This window comes from Euprymna scolopes, chromosome 2 (assembly GCF_053919585.1).
Source record: "Euprymna scolopes isolate OS-2025 chromosome 2, ASM5391958v1, whole genome shotgun sequence".
Taxonomy (NCBI): Eukaryota; Metazoa; Mollusca; class Cephalopoda; order Sepiida; family Sepiolidae; genus Euprymna; species Euprymna scolopes.
The window spans coordinates 161,700,597-161,726,680 of NC_136483.1; the positions used below are offsets into that span (position 1 = coordinate 161,700,597).

Genomic DNA, 26,084 nt, shown 5'->3' on the forward strand with positions numbered 1-26,084 from the left:
CAAACCAATGACGACATAGAGGAAAAAAAAGATTTTAAATGAAATTAGACAATTATGTTTCTGAAATTTTTTTAGATGAGGATGGATAATTCTTATTATTTGGATTATTCGCACTACTGTTCTCATCTTGAATGTTATTCACACAATGTTTTGGTCGATATAACCTCTAACCTTCAAATATACATGGTCAAACTCCAGAATCTTTCTGTTACTCGTGAATCTGCATGAAATTTCTTCTGCAAGGACTTGTGGTATGGTGGATAAAGTACTTAATAAAATTCAGTTGTAAGTTATATCATTCTGAAGGTTGAAGGTTCAATCCTCAGTGGAGGAGCTACGAAAAATACAATTGCGAATTACTTAGGACTTCCACCAAATTATGGATGATGGTTTGATAGCATGCTACTCGCATGGATTGCATAAATGGTTCCATTCGAAATTTCATGCAAATTCCTTGAGTTTGACAAGATACAGCAGAAGAGGGTCAAAGGTTTCATAGACCAAAATATTGGTATGCATAACACTCAAGAACAGTAGTTTGAATAATCCAAATAATATGAAATTAGGCTGGTTGTGAAGTACTGTCACAAAAGCAACCACTATACAAAGTGGACCTCTTTACACATATAGAACATAATCCTGAAGTTATGCTATCGATTTTCCAAACAATCTGTATTTCTTAATAAAAAGACGATATTATTTCTATTACTTAATAATTACATAGAAATAAGAGCTGATAAGTTTTCTAACAAGAAATATAATTTATGAAGCAGATGTGAAATTACGGAAATTTCAACTAATATGTTAGCAGAGATTAACTGCATGTGTTTTCTAACAATAAATGTTAGCAAAGTTAGAATGAGCTGATAAGCATGAAAGATAACAGGCCAAATAAGACTAAATACAGGAAATAGTCTGTACTTCAACTTGTCTCAAGATAAACCAAAATGTCTCTTAGCTGAATGAAACCCCAGGTTAATAGCTCTTCAAATTATGTAAAGATAAAGCAACCTAAAACTTTACCTTATCTGGACAGCCAAAATCTGAGTATAACTGCAATTAGAAACAATCTAATATGACTACCAAGTAACATAAGTGTGTTGAAATCCAATACTTTCAACAGTATCTGTGTATAAGGCATGCTGTGTGCACCAATGGACATATAAAGAGTCAATTCTCATGTAGACTGCAGCAAAATTGTTAACAGAGTCTCAGTCTCAGGTGTAATGGCAAAATGTGGTTATTATAGATCGCAAAGAGCTTTGAAATGGGATCAGATTTTTTAGACAAAATTGTTGATGCCAAATTTTGGAGATTATTGAAACGACAAATTATTTAGGTTTTTGATCAGAACCATTTTTAAATAAAGAAGCGTTTTGTTTCTGGATGATTGGTTGAATATTTTGTTTTATCATGTATCAACGCTTTTCAAATTATTTCATGCCGAATTCGGTAATGTTGCTGAAAATATCTCATGATTCAAGTTGTTTTTATCTTCAAATATTTGTTCATGGTGTTTGGTTTGGTTGTTTTACATAATATCAACCCTTTTCAGATTTAACTATTTTGGTAAAAGTTTTTATGTTTCAAGTTCTTTACATCTCCATATACTCATTCACAATGTTTAGTTTGGTTTGTTTTATGGTATAGTAACCCTTATTTAATGCCGAATGTAATAATTTTGGAAAACAGTTTTTATGCTTCAAGTTCCTTATATCTTTAAATATTTATTCATGATGCTTTCTTTGTTTTATAGAGGAAAATTGTTTTAGGTTTGAGTTTTGCAGAACATGATTGAGTTTTGCAAAGGGAAAGGCAAAAAACAACATCAATATTTGGTGCATTTAAGTCAGAAAGCCAATATCTTCAGGCAGCCTGATCTGGTAGCACCAAGGTTTCTAGGTGAATATAGACTTAAATCGATTAGTAGTTTACTGAAACAACCATAATAACCAATTTCTAATTGAGATATGAGCATCAACTGATTTTTTAAATAATAAATCATAGAATTTGCAACCAGCAGATTCTAATTCTATTCATATATCACAAGCTAAGATGATAGAATTCCTTACTACATTCAAGATATTCAAATTATTTAAATTTCTATTTTTAACAATATTCCCAAAAGTCTCCAAAGACCAAATATAAACTTTGGCAATATCAACATAAAATATCAATAATAAAGAATATTTAACTGAATTTACAAAGTGGAGCATAAATATATCCCACATTTAGAATAGGTCAGGCTATCATAATGGCAGCTCCTAATCAATAAGTTCAATCAATTTTATTTTTTCCCTTAACAATGTCGTATTAATTATTTCTATCAATTATCATAGAGTGCTGATAAAATTGCTTCCTGGTCATTTGATCCTTTTAAAGAGAAATCTGGAATGTCTAGCAAGATCACAAGATTTAAAACCTTTGCAACAAGTTTTTTTTTTTTTTTAACATATAAGATAATGTTTTCTGATATGGTCCTCTTGAGTATTTGAAGAAAAGGATTAAGAAATAAATCCAATTTCACTTAAAATGACATGGAAAATCACAGAGAACTTTCTGGATTACTTCATCAAAGAAAACCATTTAACTTGTATGATTTTTAAAACCTATTAAAACAAAACTATGTTTTATGTACATTTTAAATGTATAATCAATTTTTTCATTTTAGATAGTCGTGTTCTTTTTCTTTATTCATTCGAAATTTGTAAGATCTTTATGTACTCTCATCACGTACAAAAAAACAGGAAAAAGGGTGAAAATATTTAAATTAATCAAAATGAAAAAAATACAATTTTGGGGGTGGAGGTTACAGTTTAAGTAAATATAAGTGCATGGTAAAAACACTAATAATGAGGTAATCTGTTAGAAAGTTGAATAAAGAAAGAAAAACTTTAGTATTAATTTTTAATAGAAAGACTCATATTAGTAACTTAATAAAAAAAATCAGTAGCAGTAGATTAACCGATCTCTTTTTCCTACTGACTTTCAAGGTCAAGATTATAAGGAAAATGTCAATGATGGACATCACTAAATTTTTTGTTTTTCTGTTTTGTTTTAAACATTTCAAGAGAATAAAAAACATAACTCTAAATATGCTATAAAAACTATAAATGTAAATATTTTCTTGGGTACATATAAATATATATTTTCATGTATGTTTATCATTTTCAACTTCTATTTTTAAAACTAAGATTGTTCAATCACTAAAGATGCATTGTGAAAAAGTAATTGTGGAGTAGAGCTGGGCCACCGAATGCTAAAAATTAACATTTTACCCATTTTAAATGAATTGTTCCAAAATCGAATAAGACATGAGAAATAGAATTGTTCTTGTCATAAACCTAAAAGCAAAATTTATTTTATTTAAAGAATATTTAGTTGAGAAATATTTTTTAACTGTAAAAAAGAGACTATTTTAAAATATCTAAATTGTCACAATGAATAAATGAAAACATTCAACTACTTCAATCATCATCATATTTGGTTTATCAGCCATTTAATATGTTGACATGTGTTGGATGACTTTAAGAAAATTACTTGCAAACCTACATCTGGCCAGATCTTCATTTATCCCTCAAGTTCATTTTTATCATTTCCTCCCATGCTTTCCTTGATTTTTTCCCTATGAACTGAACCTTTTACCTTAATTTTTATATTCTTATTAACCCAAGAACTTTCATCCATTCTTTCAATGAAACAAAATCAATAGTCTTCTAGTCTAAACACATCACTCTATATTAAATCATGATAATAATCTTCCTCCGAGATCATTAAATCTAAGCCAGTCTTTAAGACTAACGTTACACATTTATTGTATTATTCTCACATTGTTTTCTTCCATGCAATATAAGTCCACAACGCTCACTGGTTTGATAAATAAAAGGAATTTGTTTTGCTTTGAGATTTTCCTTTTTCACATCATTTTTTAACACTTTTTAGCCAATGTTTTTTTCTTCTTTCTGCGATTACCTGATTTTATCAATAAAAAAAACAATAAAAACAAAACACAATCTAGCAAGCCAAAATATAGTAACTTATTGATTCATACAAATCGTTTTTTTTTTGTTTACACACACATTAATTTTATAGCAAACTAATTTGCAATTTTATTTACAAACTTTCTAACAGATCTTCAGTTTCCAACTCTACACAAAATCTTATTCACATCCTTCCAAAATTGCAGTAAAATATATTATTTTTCAAATTTACCTAATTATTTTCAAAGAAAAAGTTGCATAAATATTAGTGTTGGGATAATTCCTAAATTTTTTTCTGATTCCGATTGCAGGAAAATGTTGATTAACAATTCCGATACCAAGTACGATTCCGATTCTCATGGAATTGTTGTTTTGAAATATACCATTATATAATCGAAAGTTTTTGTGTAGCGAAAAAGTGGAAATACAATTAAGGGAATTTTGAAAACAATTTGATTTTTTCGTAAAATTTCTTTCATTGAAGATAAAAGTCAAAACAAATATTTTAACCATGAATTAAACATGCACCATGAAATTAATAACAATCAATTAAAAGAGTTATTTTATACATTAAAAAATATAAAGAAAAAGTAAGTCATGATTAATTCAACAAAAATACAATAACATCAAATTTCAAGGGGAATAACATGTTTTATTTCTTTTGATATTCATTTTTTTTGTTTTATTTTCTCTTTATCTTAGATAACTCTTTAAAATTTAACATATTTTTGTAGCTTCAATCGCTGATTTTTATTCCACTTTCAATAATATCCTTATTTCTAAATGAAATTTAAAAATAACTAAATCTTTAACTTTTTAGCCTTTTATATTCAATCGTCTCAAATTATTCCTATTTATTTATTTGACTTTTTAAAAAATATTTTTAACAATGTTATTTTTTAAATCTAAATAAATAGGTTTATTTCTATATTTATTTTTATTATATAATTATATACTTATCGTCCTTTAATGTTTATTCTTATTTAATAATTTACCTTTTTATTTCTATATAAAAAAGTAAATTTTTGGTAATTGTTTATTTCTATTGTTAAATAAAAGTCATTTATTGAACTTCCGAAATCGCTGCCGCCTTAATACTGTTTCTAACAACTTTCTTATTTTTTGTTAGGGGTTGGGAAACATTTACCTATACTCACATTATGACTGAGATACCAGGCATCGGTGAATGTCGACCAAGCCCCTTCAGTCCTTTAGTTGAACAGCTCTGAGTGACTAATTAGTTTGCAAGTAAATGTTACCTTACCCTACAACAGAACACTGATCACTCTAATTTGGTTTTTTAATGTTATTCAGGGTTGTTGACAAGAAATCTGATAATCAAACCCGCCATAAATTTAACGTTTGCATGGTATAAACCCATAGACCTTAGAACTATTTTGTGCCATTTCACTGCCTTCGGTAGTGTTTTTCTTACATGATATGTTCATGTGCGAACGGGCATAGTGAAATGTCTTATCATATCGCATAGGAATCTTTCTAATAAGAAAGTTAAAAAAAAAAAAAAATGTGGTTCATTTTTTTTTTCGTCTTACGTAGTTTTTAATGCTTTTTAATTGATCAAAAAATAAAGTTTTCATAATGGTTTGCAAAAACATAAGCACAAAACACATTTTTATGTTTTTCGTTCTTGGGGGGAGGGGGTATTCCATTAACAGGTGTTTCTGCAGTAATTAACCGTTTTTCTGTAAGTAATGCGCCAACATTTACTATTTCACAAAAATTCTGTTTACATTGGGGAGCGGTGGTGGTGCGGTAAACAGAATTTTTGTGAAATGGCAAATGTCAACATGTTACTTACAGAAAAATGGTTAATTAAACTGCAGAAGCACCTGTTAAACTACACAAGTCTTATAATTGATACCCCCACCCCCAAAAAGAATGAAAAACATAAAAATGTTTGGTGGTTATGTGAAAACTTTGGTGGCTTGTGAAAACTTTTTTTAGATCAATTAAAAACCATTAAAACGTTTTTAGATCAATTAAAAACCATTAAAACCACATAAGACAAAAATAAATAAATAAATAAATAAACCACATTTGTTTTTTAAACTATTTGAAATGATTGCTTAAAGATTCCTATGCGATATAAGCGAACGTATCATGTAAGAAAAACATTACCGAAGGTGGTGAAATGGCACAAAATAGTCCCAAGGTCTAGGGGTTCATACCATGCAAATGGTGAATTTGCGGCGGGTTTGATTATCAGATTAATTGTCAGCGACCTCGAATACCCCTAAAATACCAAATTAGAGTGATTGGTGTTCTGTTGTAGCATAAGGTAACATTTACCAGTTTGCAAAGTTAGGTTCAAAGAATTAAATAAAAAAGTTAAACTTTTTTCCTTTTTTTAATAAATTTTACACATTTTTTTTGTTTTGTTTTTGTTGTGCAAAGAAGTTCCAAAAGAAATGTTTAATTGCTTCATTCGCAGAATATTTTAATGAAATGCAAATTTCTAAAAGAAAAAAATATTAAATTCACTTACCGCATTTATTTAACAGATAGCAAAATGATTGCTTTCTTTTGTAGTTTTCGAAAGATCTTAAGTGAACTGTCAGTCAGCATAATATGTAGTTTTTTTGGGGGGGATACTTCAAAAAAGTGGACCAATTGTCAAAGTTTTGCGAACTGATAGCATGGGATCAGTTTCACTTTAGTTTTAGAAATATTTCCTGAAAGAGCCTTCATTCCGAAAATAGAAGGTACATATATTGTTGTAAACCTTTTATTGTTTAAATAATTTGACTTTGCTTGTTTTATTTTTGAAAAATATAAAGGTTGACAAGACATTTTTCATTTATTAATGAGAGTTTTCATTCATTTACTAATGGAAGAGTGTCTGTAAAAAAAAAACTTGCCAAAGATAAGCCCCCCTCCCCCTTTTTCTTTTTAGTCACCAGTTGGAAAAACCACCGATTTTTAACATCATTTACTCGCAATAAGAGCACTGTAAAATATTTTTTTCTCTAAGGGTTAAGTATTCATCAACTTTTTCATGGACTTGATGTAGTTAGGCTGTTTTATACATAAATAAACATAATTTAATAAATGAAAAAAATGTTACCTCACGGCCCCTAACATTTCGCAGCAGTTCAAACAGATTACTAATCATGGGCCTCGAAGTTTCGAAAGAGACAGACAATGCCTATGTATGTGACGGAATAAGAAAACTCATTAAGATAAATAAAAATTACCTTTAAAGTGGTTAATAAAGTTCTTGTATATCATATTAAATATGTTATGAAAAGTTCTATGATGTTTTTATCATGAATTTTTGACAGCATTAATCTCACTTCAAACAAACAGTTCAACTTAAAAATATAAGAGAATCGTAATGAAAGAATTGTAAATCTAAGGTATTTTTTAAAGATGCGATTCTGATTGCCCCCAAAATACATGATTCTTACAATTAACGATTCCGATTAATCGTCCCACCACTAATAAATATAATAAACATAAATTCAAAAGCATCTTATTCTTTTGTAAGTTTATTCAAAGAGTTATTAAAAAAGACTATGAAAAAGTAGTTGTTATATGACTGACCCATTTGAGGGTTTTTGATAAGTTGCAACAACATATCAAATTTCATTGATATCTCACTGTAATACAACTTCCTATTCCGGTAGCTCCTTTCCATTTTCATTTTTCATTCGTTAGTTCATTATATCAAGTGGCTTAATGCCTTGTCTGGAGCGATTCCCATAAATATATATTTCAAAGTAAATTTATAGAATTGTCTGTAAGGAAAGCATGAAGCTTCCTTCGGCTAATACCAACAGATACAAATATACTTAACTATTTATAATTATTTTTACACTAAAAAGTTCTAATTCAAGAGAGATAACTTAGGTCATTCTTAATACACTCATTACATTTTGCCTAAAAACTTTCATGAATGACACGTTTTTCTTCTTCTTCTTCTTCTTCTTAAAATGAATTTTAAACTAGAAAGAGTCTGAAGCAAAAAATATATTAAGGAGATAAAAATGTGTTAAGGTATGTTAGTAATTGGTAGGAGTAAAAAAACAGGAAAGAATGCTGAAAATTTATAAGGGGATATCTAAAAAAAAGAAAGCAGTCTGACCGGAAGCAAAAGGAGCGAGCTAATAACATACAATGTATAGAAAGAAGAGCATTGTCTCTGATAAAAATTGGATGGTCAAATTCGGGAGCAAAAACTTGAAATTAAAAAAAATAAAACTCTGGTCACGTGTGTTCAAAGAAGCAGATTCATAGATTTTCTATAAAGTTAGGCATATGTTTATACATTTCTCACTCATAAACTTATTAAACAATCATTATGAATTTAAGATAGGGATGAGCGATTAGAGCTATATTTAGGTTAATTTCATTTTAAAGAGAAGGCACAAAGGCGAAATTAAGCTCTTTGTGAAAATTAAGGTAGATTTGATTTTTGTGAAATTTTAGCAATAGTTAGTAATAATTATATTCAAAATTTCCATTTTTTTTTTTTAAATATTATAAGTAATTTTTAGGAGTCATAATGAGCACAATTTCCTATTTAAAAATTCAAATATTTCAGATTTACATCAAATTTGATCCATAGTTATTAATTAAGAATTTCCTGAATTTAAATATCTACTTAAAGTTAATCCAAAAATTTGACAGTTTTGAATTAGAAAAATTAAAATAAAAATTCTAGAAATAAGTATATTAGAAATAATATATTAGTATTAATCTTCATAAGAGGACATCTTGCTGCCCAACTCCCTACATAGTACCCCTGTAGCATATGTCCCTGATAGTTGCCTTGTTTAGAGTAAAAAAAACATGAAACTGGTGTAAAATTCTTCTGTTCGGGAATTAATTTACCCAGCCTTGGATGGATATTTTTCTAGTTACTGATAATAAATCATAAGAAACAAAAATTTGAAAAATCAAGTAAAATATTTCTCTTACTATATTTCCACTATTTGAAAAAAAATATAGAGACTAACAGAAACATGCCTAAAAACTCTTGAAGTGATAGATGAAAAATAAATCTGCCATGAATATATAAGACTATAACAATAATATGCATTCAGTTAGAAAGTTGAATAAAATAGTCCAATTTTTAAAAATAAACATAAGGAAAACATTAAATTAAGCCTGATACTTAGTAATAATTTATCTTCATTGAGAAAATTAATTTCATACATTAAAGTGACAAAGTATTTTGATCATCAGTGTGTTCCAGCTAAATCAAGTTGACACATTGATTCCCATAAAATGATCAAATTCATGTTGAACCATATCACTATTTAGATGGGTGACCATTTGAGAATACCAAGTGCTACATAAGCAAACACTCCATTCAGGTGTATAAATAAAATACAGAGAGTATAACTGATGACACACTAATATCTTATCACAGGAATTGTTTATTCAGTTATAACATTAGAAAATGTGTACATTAAGTGATATCCTTGATTTTCAAGGTCATAAATTTAATAGCAAGGTCAATTATGACCTACAAACTAACTGACATAGCTACTTACACAGATGTTGCATGTATAAATTAAACTTATAATATCTAGTAAGATTGTGAAAAATGATGCGAAGAGAGCATATAATGAAAGATATTTGATTTGATTTTTACATCTATTCAGCTTTTATGAAATATGAATCATATCGAAAGAATCAATACTTTATTATATTCAAGCAAGTTCACAAATTTTGTTATTTATTTTTAACAATATTGTTCAATCATAACTATTCGGATCCAAAATCAAATTTAAAGAGATTATACAAGATGATCATATTAAGTTCATGGGATTATATAATTATTCTAATCTATGCATAATTCAGCGAAATTATGTGTTCTCGATGTATACCATGTCAAATTTGAACCTTAAAATTCTGGATTCTAAACTAAACCCATTGTGCCATGGGGATCATTTTAAAAATATACCTGTGATTAAACTTGAATGCTATTATTGTTATAATGGTGTTCACTCTGGTCAAGTTGAGCAGGACTCTTCTGTGGTTTGCACACCACATTCTGAATCATACCAATTCATGCATGGTGTGGCTCTGAACAAAGTTGCACAAAATAAATAACCAATTATGATTTGACCATTGGAAACTGAGTACATGTTGACCTGAGATCTCAGCCAAATTCTTCCTGAACATTGTCACCCATGTCTTCAGCTGCACATGGATATGCTTCTGCCACTCAGGCAGAGGGTTAGGGATTATCTCCCAAATTACCTCCCCCTTATGGATGACAAACTGCTTGCGAGATTTCTTGAATATAGACTATCACCATATAAAAGTTCCACAAGTCAATAAGTGTCATGTGAGTGTAGCAAGCTAGTGTTTCACAGAAACTAAAACAAATTTTTACTGAAATAATAATGACTATTTAAAAAGATTTTCTTTTTATTTGCTAATTCTTAATCATCATATTATAATGGAAATTTGGTTTTGTTTGTAACCAAAACTATGAATAATATCTTAATAAAAACTTATATTAAACCAAAACAGTTTTATATGTACTGATATAATGGCTTAACTTTTTAAATTATCTGACAAGTTTTCTCAATGTATTTCTTTAAAACAAATGCAAAATTGGAATTAATTTATTATTTTTGTTTATATATTTTAATTACAACATTGAATAATTTGAAAAGGTTGCTTTCCTCAATATTTTTTTTAATTTCACTAACTATTTCAATTTTACAGACTTCAGTAGTCCTCATGATTTTCCAATTTTAAGAAGAAAAAAAACATTTAGAATCTCTCAATTTTCACACATTCATGTTATAGTATCGCTGATTGAACAGAAACGTGTTTTGCAGAAACTGTTTAGAATTTTCACCTAGAGAGTGCATGTATTTCTACAGATTTAGTAATAGGTTTCCATATTTTCTTCCTGAATTGATTCAAATCAGAATCTCTTTACACATCAATTAAAGATGACAAAATCTTTAAGAATAATAATTTTTAAGAATAATAATTCTCAATGAACTTTTTTTTTAATTAATTTTTAATCAATTATTGTAAAAGAAAAACAATTCCTTATTTCCACTAAACTCTTACGTGATGAATTTTTCAATTTATGCCAATAAGTCAAAAAAGCATAAATGTTAGCACTCATAAATCAGGAGTTTTCAAACTGTAGTCCACGAACCTCAGGGGGTCCACAAGGACAAAACAGGGGGTCTGTGGCCCGACAGCAAAAACTTTTTATGGGTAATTTGATTTTATATATGTTTTCTAATCGAAATTTTTCTTCTTTTATCTGTAAATGTATGTACCTAAAATTTTAATTTTGTAGTTAAATTCAAGGTCTTCACTTTAATGGAACCCCATCAGCACCACCAATTTTAAATTTTGCCTGATGGTTTAATTTAATAAACTTTTAATAATAAATTAATAAATGTGGTAAACTAAATCTATTTTAAACATTTGTTAGTTTTTTTTTTTTTATTCTGGTAATTACTTATCTATTACCATACAACTGATGCACTAAAAATTCAAAATATGTATTTTTAACAAAAGTTGTTTCTTCTACTATCGTGATTGGTACACATTTTATGTTTTTTTGTAGAAACATTAAAAATTTTTAAATAAGATTATTGATAGTTTTTAATTTAAAGTACGTAGTTACAATTTGTTATATTAAAATACTTGTTACCTATTATTTATAACATCTTATTTTAACCAACTTCATAATTTAAACAAATGAAACATCTGTTGTCCTTTCATAATGATTTTATTTATTGGCCGACATATGGAAGAACTTTCTTTAAATAAATAGTTTATTTCTGCTAGGTAATCCATATGCCTTTTTTATTTTAAATATTTTTTGGTTACTTTCTTTATTCTTTTCATGTTCTTTAGCATTGACTTAATTACTGATTGTGAGTTTTAAAATTTTAAATGTCAAAAGGGTTTGAAATAATAAACGTTTTGTTTTGGGATTTTATTCTAACTGGTAGAAATACGTTTAACCTCTTTAATACAACAAAATTCCTTTTTCAGTTGAAAATTTAATAAATTTGTTTATAGTGCGTATATAGCAACAATGAAAAAGGAAGCAAGGTACTTGATCGGCACAAATCCTACACTCCAAAATTTTCATTTTTATGAAATGTATTTTTTTCTTTTTCCTCTGATTTTGAACATTTATAAAAATGTAAAGAGTTGTTATTTGTTATTGCCGTTGAAATATATTCAACGTTGTGTTCCTGCATAGTTTTTTTACATAAAATTAAATCTCCTGTGTAGTACAAAATTAAATCTCCTGTGTAGTACAGAACAGGATTACAACGGGGCTTGAGCATTGATCGCGTGACAGGAATCCCTTATGTCTGAATATCTGAGTTTTTACTTATTTATGTTCCTAAATGACTAGGTTTGCATTATTTATACGAAAAATATTTTATCAAATTTTGCTTTTTTGCCCTGTGCAATAAACATGTGTGAGGCAGTTTTGGATGAAAAATGTGCTGCGAAATTGAAAGCTGTGCCACTGTCAGAAAACACAATTGCGCAAAGAATAGAAGATATGTCAGAAGACATAAAAACTCAGTTAATTGACAGCGAAAGTGAAAACAGGCATTTTTGCATTACAACTTGATGAAAGCACAGATAGTACCAGTGGATCTCAACTTATGGTGTATTGTTGGGAAAGTGAAATGCTGCCCACTAGAACAACTGGTGAGGAAGTTTTTAAGTATTGGACTCTTTTCTTTCTCAATCAGCCTTGTTATAGAGCCAGTGTATTGGCATATGTACAGATGGGGTAGCGTCAATGGCCAGTATTCATTCAGGTGTTGTGGGTCATGTTAAAAAGCAGCACCTAATATCACTGAAACACATTGCATGATTCATCGAGAAGATCTGGTTGCCAAAAAAACTGATTCTTCTTTGTCCAAAGTCTTGTTATCTTGATAAATTTCATTCAAATCAGACCACTGTTTAGTCGTTTTTTGCAATACTCTGTGGTGAGATGGGGGCTGAACATTCAAGATGGCTATAACGAGGTAAAGTAATTCAGCGTTTATTTGAACTTAGAGAACTGTTGATGTTTCTGTGTGTTCATGATGCTAAACTGGCTTCGATAATGGCCGATAAAATTTGGCTTTGCAAAGTTGCTTATCTGGCAGATATATTCAACAAACTTAACAGACTGAATTTATCTCTACAAGGAAGATATTCAAATATTTTATTTAATCATAACAAAATACAAGCCCTCAAGAAAAAACTGAATATATGGACTACAAAAGTTAGTAAGAAATTTATCTCTACAAGGAAGATATTCAAATATTTTATTTAATCATGACAAAATACAAGCTTTCAAGAAAAAAATGAATATATGGAGTTAGTAAGAAAACGTTAGATATGTTCCCTACACTGGACGAATATCTCAGCAACAATGATTCAGTTAATGTTGATTTGATAATTGTAAATGTTAAACAACATTTGATACCACTAGCCGAACATTTTGACAAATATTTCTCGAAAGATATTCCAGATAATATTGAAAACTTTGACTGGATCAGAATCCATTTAATGTTGAAATAGCTGGTAGTTATAAAATAGGAAATAAACTGGAAGAACTGGCTGAAAATTCATGCGACAGAAATTTAAAAATCAGTTTTATACAGCAACAAGTTTCGATATTTTGGCTCACTGTAGCCTCCGAATATCCATTGTTATCTCGAAAGGCCGTTAAGATTTTGTTACCGTTTGCAACAACATACTTATGCGAAGCAGTATTTTCAGCAATGACCAATCTGAAAAACAAATACAGATCCAGACTTGCTCCAGAAAGTGACTTACGTGTAAGTTTGTCAGTAATATCGCCAAGAATTGACAGTTTGTGCAAAGTCAAGCAAGAACATCCTTCTCACTAAGTGTGTATTGAAAAATCCTACGTGTGTGTAATTGACAATAAAACTATTTGTTAAATACTATTGCCGTTTTCATTTAATATTAATATTTTAAGCATTATGGGCTTTTCTCGCTCCTTGCTGTTAATATTGTTGTCACTAGAATAAAAATCACAGACGATCAATCTTCGGCCAACGGCTGATTAAAAACCGGTAAAAAATGCAGATTATGCCCAGTCCTTATCATGCCACAGTTATCAGAAGAAAGGCGTCACCAAGCAATCGGACATTTTACTGCCGGAGCGTCAATTTCATAATCGTTTATTAGGGGGTACCTAAGGTGAAGCCTGAAATATAAAGAGGTCCGCAAGTCCAGAAGTTTGAAAAACCCTGTCATAAATGATTAGGACACAAAAATTAGTCTGATTAATATAGGATATTCTTAAGTGACAAATAAATTTACAAAACAAATCTATCACACTAAGAAAGATTCATCCAGTTAGAAAGTTAAATGAAAAATCTCATTTGAAAAAAATATATAATGAAATTATTAAATTTGATCCAATAATTCATATTGATAGTATCTATCTTCATTAACCTTTTTTGTACCAATGTTCCTTAAATGGAACATAGTTTTCAACATACTATAGAAATTGTAATTTTGCTTTAAATATAACTATAAGAATAATTTATAAAAGTTTTCATAAATCTGGAGTAAAATGAAGCTACTTTAATAGAAATAACTTATAAAAATTGAATTTAAAGCAAAATTACAATTTCTATAGTATGTTGAAAACTATGTTCCATTTAAGGAACATTGGTACAAAAAAGGTTAAGAAGATGAATTGCATTCATTAAACCAATAAATCAGGCAGCTATAATATTTTTTATGAAAATGGCAAAGTTTTTTTTTATCTCTAATTTATTAAAATATTTTATTTTAATGGAGAAATTTGTTTTCATAGAGTGAAAAAAAAGTATATTTATAAATAATTATGGATATTAATAAAACAAAAATCTCCTCACAAAAAATAAAACAAAAAAAAAAAACTTTCCTAAATTCAATCGTATTCATTTGTAACTTAAGAAAATTTAAAACTCACATAATCAGTATCGCACATGATATTGTCCTCCTGGAAACGATTCAGAGATGTGCCACTAAGCAAATACTCTTCATCAGACATCTTACATACTCTAAATGTCTTGCTTTCATGAGCTTAGATTTATTAAAGTACAAACGTCTAGCAACTGACTTTGTAAACATCGACAAAATTATTAACTATCTTACCAACAACAAGTACTTTTATGATCTCCATCTTTTATTATTATTTCTTTTTATATTACTCCAAACATGGTAAATTACCGCCAAGACTTAAGGAGTTATTGTGAATTAGGAATCATGCATACAGGAACACTCTAGTGAGCTGAGCAGCGAAATGTCTGTTCACATTACACTTAAATTTCCACATGTTAGTACAGTTGGAGAAGCAGTACATAGGGAGGGAGCTTTAAAGTTTTCAGGTTCAAGGGAAGAAATTGTCAAAGAAGATGGCTATCCAGCATCAGAGGACAGTGAAGGCATGGGATTTTGTTGCTTGTTCAGTTAGTTCAAAGATTATTACATAAAAGGGGGCACCAGTGCTATGAGTTCATCAGAGCACATTCTATACTATTACTATTAAAACAAGTACAGAGATAAAAAGATTCTGTCTAACACACGCCGACATGCCTACAAAGTCAGAAAACAGCACAGCTCACATGATTTTCAGAAACATTTTTTTCATGCTCAGAATGGATGCAACATGAACCAAACTGTCTATATCGATTATTGGCTGCAGAGATGATGTATCTTTTAAAACATAATTCTTTTTGAAATTGCCCAAATAACACTTGATAACAGGAAGTGTTTTTCTTCTACAACAAACCACCCCTAACTGATGACATCAAACATCCCAAAGGTAGACTAATTAAAATATTGTTTTCTTCAATATTAATAAAGTAGTCAAGCATGAGTAGCAAATTTAGCTATGAGTATGGACTGAACGCTGATCACATTCGGTCAGGACACCTACCAAGGAAGTCTGTTTGTCCAGATCCGAAATTTCCAGCGATGTCCGAGTAACAGTACAGATAATGTTCTCAGAGACAGCACTAATAAGTATAATTCGACAATGTCCTCACTCCATAAACATACACTTTGACAAGTTGTAGTACATGTGAGCACTATAACAATTCCTGTAACTTAAGAAAACAAAAACAATCATCAGCAGCTTAACTAATTTATCTTTCTTTATTGACTTTCAAAGTTAAAGTTAAGAGCATAGTTAAATGGACTGAAGATGAATGGAAATAGCTAATCATGGAGATATGATGTCCACATTTTAATATCAATAATTATGCTTTATTATAAAATTTCAGTCAGAATATCTAAAACAATAGCAAGAAAATGCATTATAAAAGTTTTTGGAAGTACTTTAGATAATGAAACCGAATGTATAAAATAAAACAGATTAAAATTTTGATTAATAAAATCATCTAATATTGTGTGTGTACATACACATACACACCTTTTTAGGTGATTATATATATATATATATATATATATATATATCCTCATTCTGTCACATGAGCAAAAGCTGTCTATAAATCAAATTATTTAGGGAAACTGAGTAAAAGCAAATATTTTTTCATTTTTTCTCTTTCCTTTCTTTCTTTTTTTTTTTTTTTGAACACTTTCAGAAAGAGTGATCTGTTCTATTTTTTTTTAACTTGCATTATATGAAAAGTACTTCATATTTGAATAGTAAAATGAAAATCAGTTCATTTTCAAGTTTAATTTTCCTCAGAAAGTGTTTTTTTTTTATCTGACTTTCAGAGAAATAATGTCAAAAATAAATTTTAATTTTAAAATTGAAAAATATAAAATTTTACCAGAAACCTACAAAATATTGTGACTTTAATAATATATATATGAAAAGTATGAAAAACGTGAAGAGAAAAAGTGTGAAAAAGCAAAATATTTTTAATAAAAATGTGACAATTGTAATGTATTGAAACGTGAAGAAATAAATACATTCAATGAAAACCATTATCTCTACTTATATATAAAAGGTGATAGATGCTTGATCAAAGGAAGAGGGGAGGGGGATATAGAGAATTGAAAATATCTCTGAATCAAAGTATGGTCATCCAAAAGATGTTTTCTTTGTTTAAAGTAAAATGAGTATCTTACTGAACTGGGGTTCATGCTAGGATCGACCTATTTGAAAAAAAGTGATATCCAAAATTATTTGCAGATAAGCTCCTCGGATGGACACTGGCTGGTATTTCCAGTGGATATCTTGAGGAGTAAACCTTGGGTGGTTGAATGATAACCACTAATAAAGACCAGAAACAGTCAGGGATGAAAAGATTCTAGGAAATGGGAAGGGGAGGCAGTCAGAGAAAACCTTTCAAAGGAGGAGCAGTGGGATGGTCCAGGAGACAGTTGAACATTTGAGGCAGGCAGTTGTTTTTTTGGTGATCCTTAGGAACAGAAGGTCTGCTGTGTCCAGTTGGACTGATGTTTTTTAGTTGGTTGGGATAAACGATTTCATTCTGAAAGTCTGCCATTCAGCTTAAGTCATCAGGTACCACTTATTTGTAATTTCTCAAAAATAAACAACTGTTATTTGTCTATAAGCTGGACTGGTGCTTTTTTGTCAGAAGAGAGAATTCCTTCATTACAGTGCTGACTGGATCAAACAACAAGTTTGGACCAGCACAATGAGAGGAACGATTACAACCTGTGTAGTGAATGCACAAGTTCATATTGGTTTTGGAGGCCATTTTTAATTTCACTCCACAAACTATAAACGGTAACTATACCTGAAATGTCTATATTTGCTACCATTAGATTACATTACATTGATCTCAGAGAAAACAAAGGGAAATCGTCTCCGCTGTTACAGACATGTATTGTGTGCATCGCAAAAATGTGATTCAGGATGGAGGCTTCTAAGAAAAGACAAAGATGACAACCAAATCCAAGGTGGTTTTAGATCCTACACCAAAATCTCAAGATGGCTGGATTCGCCTTGACCAAACCTTTGCAATGTATAGTGGATGGAAAAATACAGTGCAGAATAAAATGATAATGAAACTTTATTGTGCATATGAATGGTACATTTCTTGGTAATTACTTTGATTTGTTTTTCTTGTTTTATGTTTAGGTCAAATGTCACATTTTATATACAAAACAAGGAAAATTAATTTGTTTATACTGTTTAATAAATGAAGGAACATATTGCTAATTATTCTTTCTTTGTATAGACTTTTGTGTTCAGTTATGTTGGCTATTATCTGTGTTATCTGTTAGAGTTAAGGTCCTGACCAATATGAACTTAGCAAATCAAGCGTTTAGTTTCTTTCCAATTAAAAACAACATTTTTTGTGTTTTCATACTTAATGTGATGACGCACACTTTTCTATATAGTTTTCCATATATCACTTTTCAAAGACACAACTTAATGCAATATTTTATGTTTTCATTAATGTTTTATATTTTTCAGTTTTAGTATTTTAAACTGTTTCTCACAATATTCCTCTGTTGAAAGATAATTTCTCAAAAAATATAACAACCTGCTTTTCATTGGATTATTTATTTATTATGCTTAATATTTATCTCTTCTTTAATTATTACACCAGAATTTGAAAGATTTTACAAACAAAATGTTTATCCAAACTGAAAGGTAATTATAATAAAATGAAGATGTGTCTGGCATAAGGACAATTTAAAAAAAAACAATTATAAAACAGCTGTTTTACTAGAACTTAATATCTTTACTAAAAATCTCAATTTATTTTTCAAATGCTACATATTAAAATAAATTCAAAGATATACACTCTAAACTTAGTATGCATAAATAATAATTAAAGATTATCTCCTACTTTTTTTTCAGAATCTTTAATTGTATACCTACTTTGTAAAATACATTACATTATTATTATTATTCAAGATCCTTTCAGGATACCCATTATCTTTAATTTATTTTTTTAAATTACTTTTCTTCAAAAATACTTAAATTAAGTAAAAAGTAATTTGTACTCTTCAGAATACTGTTCTTATCTTGGGTGTTATCTTTACAACATTTTGGTCAATGTAACCTTTGACCTTCTTCAGGAGTATTTTGTTGACCTTGAAAATCTTTGTTTATATTTATAATCTGTACAGAATTTTGGACCCATGGCGTAACCGTTAGAGTATTTGGTAAATTTCAGTTGTAAGTGATACTCTTCTGGAGGTTGAAGGTTCAATCCTCAGGGTGGATGAAAATCAAAATACAATTGTAAATTACTTATGACTTTTACTTGATCATGGCTGACAGAACAAGAGCATGCTACTCATATGGATTAAATAAAGGGTTCTGTTCAAAATTCCATGCAGATTCTCAAAACATTGTGAAAATAACCCTCAAGATGAGAACAGTAGTCCAAATAATCCAAATTATCATTACTCCTCTCAAAAATTCAAAAATGAGTAAAAAGTAATAAAATTGAAGAGAGAAAAATCAGTTTAAATATTTTTTGTGTCACTGCTTCTATGAACTGCAGAAGAGTATGAAGGGGAGGGGGGTTTATGCATATGGATAAAAAGAAATCGGGTTTTAAAGAAAGAAAGAGGAAGAAAAAAGCTGCCACCATATAGTTATAAGTTGTTCCGAAATTCCTGATTAAGCAAAAGCTGCCAACATGCGTTTCGGCATTGTTGGGTTACACAAAAGCTTATTTTAATTTCTTTGATACATCAACTCACTTGATACATATGCTTTGCAGTTAGATAATCGTCTGGATAACATGGATAACACTGTTGCTGCAATTAAGGTATTTAGATACTGACAACTAATCTGAATAGCAAAAGTTTAAGAGCAAAAAAATGAATGAATTCTTATTTCAATTCAAGAGAGCAGAATGTATTAAATTTAAATGAGTTTTAAGCAATAGCAATGCATTTAATGTTTGATTCTGGCGATTTTTTTTTTTTGATACATTATTTTTCTTGCAGATATGCTACCCCTGGAAACAAAATATGGACTAAATACTTTTAAAAAACATTTCTTCCATTATTTTTTATCCATAAGAAATAAAATAAGCACAAATCTGTGACAAAATGCATTACATTTAATAGATAAACTACTGCCTTCATGGAATAAACTATGACAGAGATTTACTTTGCCAAAGCAGGAGGTGAATTGTTTCTTTTTCTTTTTATCTGAATCATGGGTTTAGCCTGCACCAGTTCCAGATACAAAAACTGCTGCTCAACCAAAAACCATCTCTTTTTATTCCTTCTCGGTCTGTAGTAAGAAACAGGAATCTCGCTTTGGAGTTAACCTCATTTTGGCCAATGAAGCATGTGTCATGTCATTTCATCATAGCTTCATCGACATCTTACAAGTTTGTCAGATCGACAAAATACAATTTGTCTTCTCTTTATTTGGCAAGATAAGTCTGACACACATACCTCAAATTAATTAAAATAATTTATTTTAATAATCAAGTTGTTTGACATAAAATAGAGGAAGCAATTATAGAATTACTTAAATTTAAGAAGAAGAATTAGCTGGTTTGGCTATGTTGTCAGAAGAGGTCTTGAAAGCAATGTATACGAAGCATTCAATGAAGAATTTTCCAGTAAAAGACCTTGTGACAGACCTCCAAAGCACTAAACTGATAAGATCTGCAACAATATAGAGCTTCCTTTGCAAATGGTGGAAAGATTAGCAAAGCTACAATATTCAACTGAAGAATCAGAAAATGCATACTTCAAAAGAGAACTAAAGATAAACGCATCAAAATGCAAAAAAAAATTGATAAATTTAATTGTGATATCAAAATCAACTAAAACAATTTTTGAAAAATTTGATAATTTGGGTTTATTCTAGATTCCCAGTTCTGAATGTATTGAATTATGTAAATAGAAAATCATCTGAAGCAGAAAAGATGTGAATATTTTTAAACATAGACTCTACAATGCACTTGTGGTTCCAATAACTACATATGTTTATAAGACTTAAAAGTTAAAGTCAGAGGATAAGTATAGTTTTTTTGTATTGCGAAAATGGTTAGTAGAATCAATCTTGATTGCTAGAAGACCATTCAAATTAAAGAAACTCAGGTTTCAAAATGATATTAAAGTTAACAAATGGAAAAGGAACTGGTTTGGTCACATCGTCAGAAGAGTTCCTGAAAGCAATGTATGCAGAGCATCTAAGGAAGAATTTCCCAATAAAAGATTTTGTGGTAGGTAAAGCACGAAACAAACCAGATCCATAGTGATAAAGAGATTCCTTTGCTAATGGTGGAAAAATTGGAAAAGCACAGAATAAAATAGCAGGATTGTGTATCCAGAACATGTCCAAAGATTCTTTGAAGATTATGCAATAAAGTAAATTTTGGAGAAAGAATACCGAAATCAACAACAAGAATGACTCCCTATCAAGGGAATCAACTTGCTAAGAGCGAGAGAGATTTGTCATATTGTTATACCTGCTTTTTAGAGTAAATCCTTCTTGTTGAATTTGTTTAAAAAAAAAAAAGAAATGATCAAATTTATTGGTTAAGATTTTCTTGGTAAACATTAACCAGCTGTACCTATTTACAATGCCTCCCCACGGGACAGAGTTAGACACCAGGGTCGTTTTTTTAACGTGGAGAAAAGGTACAAAAATAAAAATTGTCTCAGTCGTGAAGGATTTCTCCTCCACTGAAAGAGAACGAGAAATGGAAGTGCCGCATCTGAAGAACAGACACTACACTCTGATCTTGGCCAAAAGGGCAAGTAACATTAACCAGCTGTAATAAGAAAGATGGTACCCCTAGTATTCCAGAGCATGGCTTCAATCAGAGACATTTCAGTGGAAGCAAGAGGAAAAATTATAAAAATCTTTCACAAAGAAAAATAAATATGGAATGACGAATATAATAGATTATTCTCATTTAGCATTTTGCAGCAAGTTTTAAAAATATTGGAAGCATGCAGATTAGGATAAAATCCTTAAAGCAGTATCGTTTGCAAATAGAAAATGGACAACCACGCAAATGAAAAATAAATGGGTGGTTAATGTCTGTCAGAAACAGGCTGAATGAAATGGAGTTTACATACAAAAGCCAATCTTAACAGGTACACGTGAGAAAGTAAGACTACAATAGACTAACAAAAACAAAATCATGAAGTGTGGATGATGTTTATATTTAGTAGCACAAAATCATGAATCTGCATTGATCATGATAAGAATTCTGGAACTTTTCTCTGTCACCTCAACAAAATATATCATGACTTATTATCTCAGCATCATCTGTCCCGTAGTCTGGATGACAATTGAGGTATCAAAGATGACCTGGCAACTAACTTTTTTCCAACCTTCCCGATTTTCTACTTCCCTGAACCTGTTACTCAGTGGCAGTTCTGTTCACTCTCAGATGTTGTCCTCCAAGCGCTTTGTCTGCCCCTTACTCTTCCTCCCTGTACAGTTTCTTGAAGGATTGTCTTTGTGAGATCTGGTGACCAAGAGACATGACCATACCATTTTATGTTACTCTTCTTTATAGTGATCAATAGATTCTCACACAGCCCCAATGTTTTTCACTTTCTTATTTAGATAGTCACAGTACTGACTACTTGGTGAAAACAAAACAAAATCCACTTAGTCATTTATGGACTTGTAAGTAAAAAAAACAAAGTAGGCGACAATCATTACATCAACAATTAATACACAAGTGTACATTCAAAGTTTGGTTAGTTTTCTAATTTCATCAATCAAAAATATATTTGATGATGAGGAAGTTTTTTTTTTAATTATAATACATCATCTCATATAGCAAAGATGGTTAAAGATTTTCTTAAAAAATCACAAATCAACTCAACAAAATGGCCAATAGTCTGGATCTTAATCTGATCAAATATGGTGGAAATAAAAAAATACTGCTTCAAATACTGCTTCAAGATAAGGCTTGAAAATATAATGATCATAATGGTGAGAATGTTCACTGAGAGTTTGAGTGACCAACATTCAATCCTCGCTCAAGTCATACCAAAGACTTAATAATTAGTACTTGTTAAACACTCAGAATTATAAGGTGTGGATCAAGGGTAAGTGGAGCAATCCATAGAAAGGAGTGACGCCTTCCCCTACATCTTAATGTTGTAAACAATAGAAAATGTAGCCGTCAGACGACTTTGACTGCGTTTGATCTATTTGATAAAGTTGAAAATCACTTAAGGCAAAGTAGCTTTTCATTACTTTAATTCATGTCTTAAAAACTAATGATTGTTAAAATCTAAGAGACAACACAAACTATTTTTTTTTTGTGATTTCATAATTCTTTCTTTTAGTGATTCTGTAATTATTACCTCTACCTAATATTAAAAACAATGTTTCTTGATTAATCAATTTTAACAATAATTAATTTGAGGTATATTCCATAATTGCTGTCCATATTTTTTCCAGGGGTATTATGTCTATTGCTTAACAGAAAATATGACATAAATTAACATATTCCAATTAAGGGTAAGGCACCGATTTATACATGCAAATTGTTTTTAAAGAAAAAAATAATTTTTAAGATGCACTTGTCAATAATTTTAAGTACAACTTGTTACAATATTTAGATTTTTAAAAATATCTTTAGCCACTTAAGCAACTGTGTCATTAAAAATAAAGGTTGTCTTTAAAAGACAAAGAAAGTTCAGATACTTATGCAGAATACAAACCATTTTGAAATAATACCGTTATTATTTAGAAACCCACTCTTAATATGGTGAGAGGAGGGAGTTTTGTAACTATTCTGTACTTTTCCCTAACAATCTAATACACAAAGATACTGTAAAAATTGAATTTAACTTGAAAACCGTATCTAAAAATAGCACAATCCGTAATCTGCATAAGTACTAAAGTTAAAAATGTCACTTGAGTAATTACAGTGCAAACAATCCAAGATATTATTTAACATCTAAAGAACTAATTTAAAACATTATGATAAAATGAAGAAAAATAATGTGAATATTTTGTTTTAATTGTTAAAATCTAAGAGACAACACAAACTATCTTTATTAACTACTTCAAAATAATAATGCCCTCAATTTTTTTCAATTAAATATCTAATTTAGATCAGTTTAAGAAAATTTTATGAAGTACATGAAAAATAGTTTTCACTAAATTATTAAATGATCATAATTTATTATCATCATATAAAATGTACAAAGGATTGCTTTAATTTTTCAAAAACTTTTATCAGGCAGATGCAAAATTTTTTGCTGGTTTGTAGAAGGGCCATGGACCATTGTAATTTATTTTATGCATATTGTTATTTAAACATATTATCATGATTAATTTATTATTTTTTCTTACAGATTATTAACGCATCTCATCCATGTTGATCTGAAAATGACGTTCAATAGAAAGGAATCATCTTGCATCATGATAATGTTTGTCCTCACAGAAAACTACTGACCAAAGATCTAGGAGAACTTAGCTGGGTAATCTTGCCCCATTCTGATTATTCTCCTAATCTAGATCCTTCAAAATATCACTTATTTCGAGGATTACAGAACCATTAGGCCTTAGGTTAACATCAAAAGGGGAGATTAAACAAGAGTTAGATTTATATTTCACATCAAAACCTAAAAATATTTACAAGCGAGGCATTTATAAGCTTGCTGACAGATAGAATCAAGTTATAGAGAGCAAATATTATTATTGTTATGAATAAAGATTTTCAGTTTTTCATTTTCAAAATGAAATTTTAAATTTGCAAACAATTTTGCACCGACCTGATATTTGCCACTTCAAGTAATTATTATAATTTCTTATGAAGACCAACGGGTCAGTGTTATTTTTTCACTTCACAAAAAAAAAAAATAAATAATACAAAATAAAAATAAAAATAAAAATAAAATAAAAAACAAAACAAAAAATAAAAATAAAAATAAAATAAATAAAATAGAAATAAAATATACAATAAATAAATAAATAAAGAGTTGCAAGCAAAATATTTCCTTTGCAGATTTTATTTCAAGTCAAATCATTTATTGTGGTTCAAGATAGGTATGTACAGAAAAAAAAGTTTACATATTAAACTGAAATATTTATATGCCTAGCAAAGATTTTTCAAAGCAAAACATTTGAATAAGGCATATGACAAGTATTTATTTTGTAATTAGAGATTTTTTCCTTTCAGAGAATAGTCTCCAACTAAGGTCATATCAAATTCTTTAATTATATCAGGTTGTAACAAAAGTTCTGTCTATTCATTAAATCCCAATAAAACATAATCAGATTTATTCAATGATAATTATGATCTAATGTCATTATGTGAATGGCATCAGAGCTCCACATTGCAGAATGACCAATGATTTTTAAAAATGGGGGGGGGGGTATCATCAACCATTATAGTCTCCTGATTTCAGACCAATTGATTTACAATCTCTTTTAGAAGTTTTTTTCAAGGCATTTGATAAGATTAATCTAAACCTTATTGTAAGAAGTTGTCAAAAACGAGTAAATTTCCTCTTTTAGTTCAAAATTTAAGGAATTTTATGGGTCACTAAAAGTTTATTGGCATGAAAATAAAAAATGCTGACGACATTAACAACTAAATTAAAATAAATAAATTGAGAGAGGAGGGATTAAATCTTAAAAAGCACATTATTTTTGTTATGACCCAATACAGAATTTAAAAACATAAATGAACAAAAAATGATTCATAATATTTGAATGAGAAATTAAAATATAAACAATGATACTTAGAACTGATATTTTTTTTATCCTAACAAATCATTGCTTATCAAGGCCAAAAGGCCACTTGAGGATAATGGTTAATGCTTGGACAGTGGAACAACACCATGAGGATTGAAATTTGATTAAATAAGAAGATGGCTCAACCAAAAATTTGTTAACATTGGACTTGAAAACGACTATATTGTAGTCAGTTCTTGGAAAGAAATATTGCTCATAAAATTCATATAAAAAAACAAAACATACGTACATTAAAGAGTTAATACTTGATAAGTAATCATTTTAAAACAGAAATTACGCATAGGGAAGCAAATAGCAAATATATATATATATATATATATATATATATATGAGAGAGAGAGAGATATATACGTCTCCAAGTTTTAAATTTTATGGTATATCTTAAAACCTAACAAAAATACATGGAAATACAAGTCAACCTGAATCATGAATTGAAATAATTTGTTTTC

At 29.3% G+C, this 26,084-nt stretch overlaps 1 protein-coding gene across 27 annotated transcripts in view; it reads right to left on the minus strand.

Annotated features, from left to right (window-relative positions):
• The window catches only part of LOC145297875 (inositol hexakisphosphate and diphosphoinositol-pentakisphosphate kinase 2-like), a 375,735-nt gene that overhangs the window by 287,179 nt on the left and 62,472 nt on the right, over positions 1-26,084 (minus strand). Inside the window, exon 1 of one of the 27 annotated variants that reach the window (XM_080144289.1) lies at positions 19,635-19,682. The exons of the other annotated variants lie outside the window; for them this stretch is intronic. Coding sequence (XP_080000415.1) covers positions 19,635-19,643 — 9 coding nt within the window. The 5' untranslated portion in view covers positions 19,644-19,682. Of the gene's footprint in view, positions 1-19,634; positions 19,683-26,084 lie in introns of those variants that run through there. 27 annotated transcript variants of the gene reach the window in all.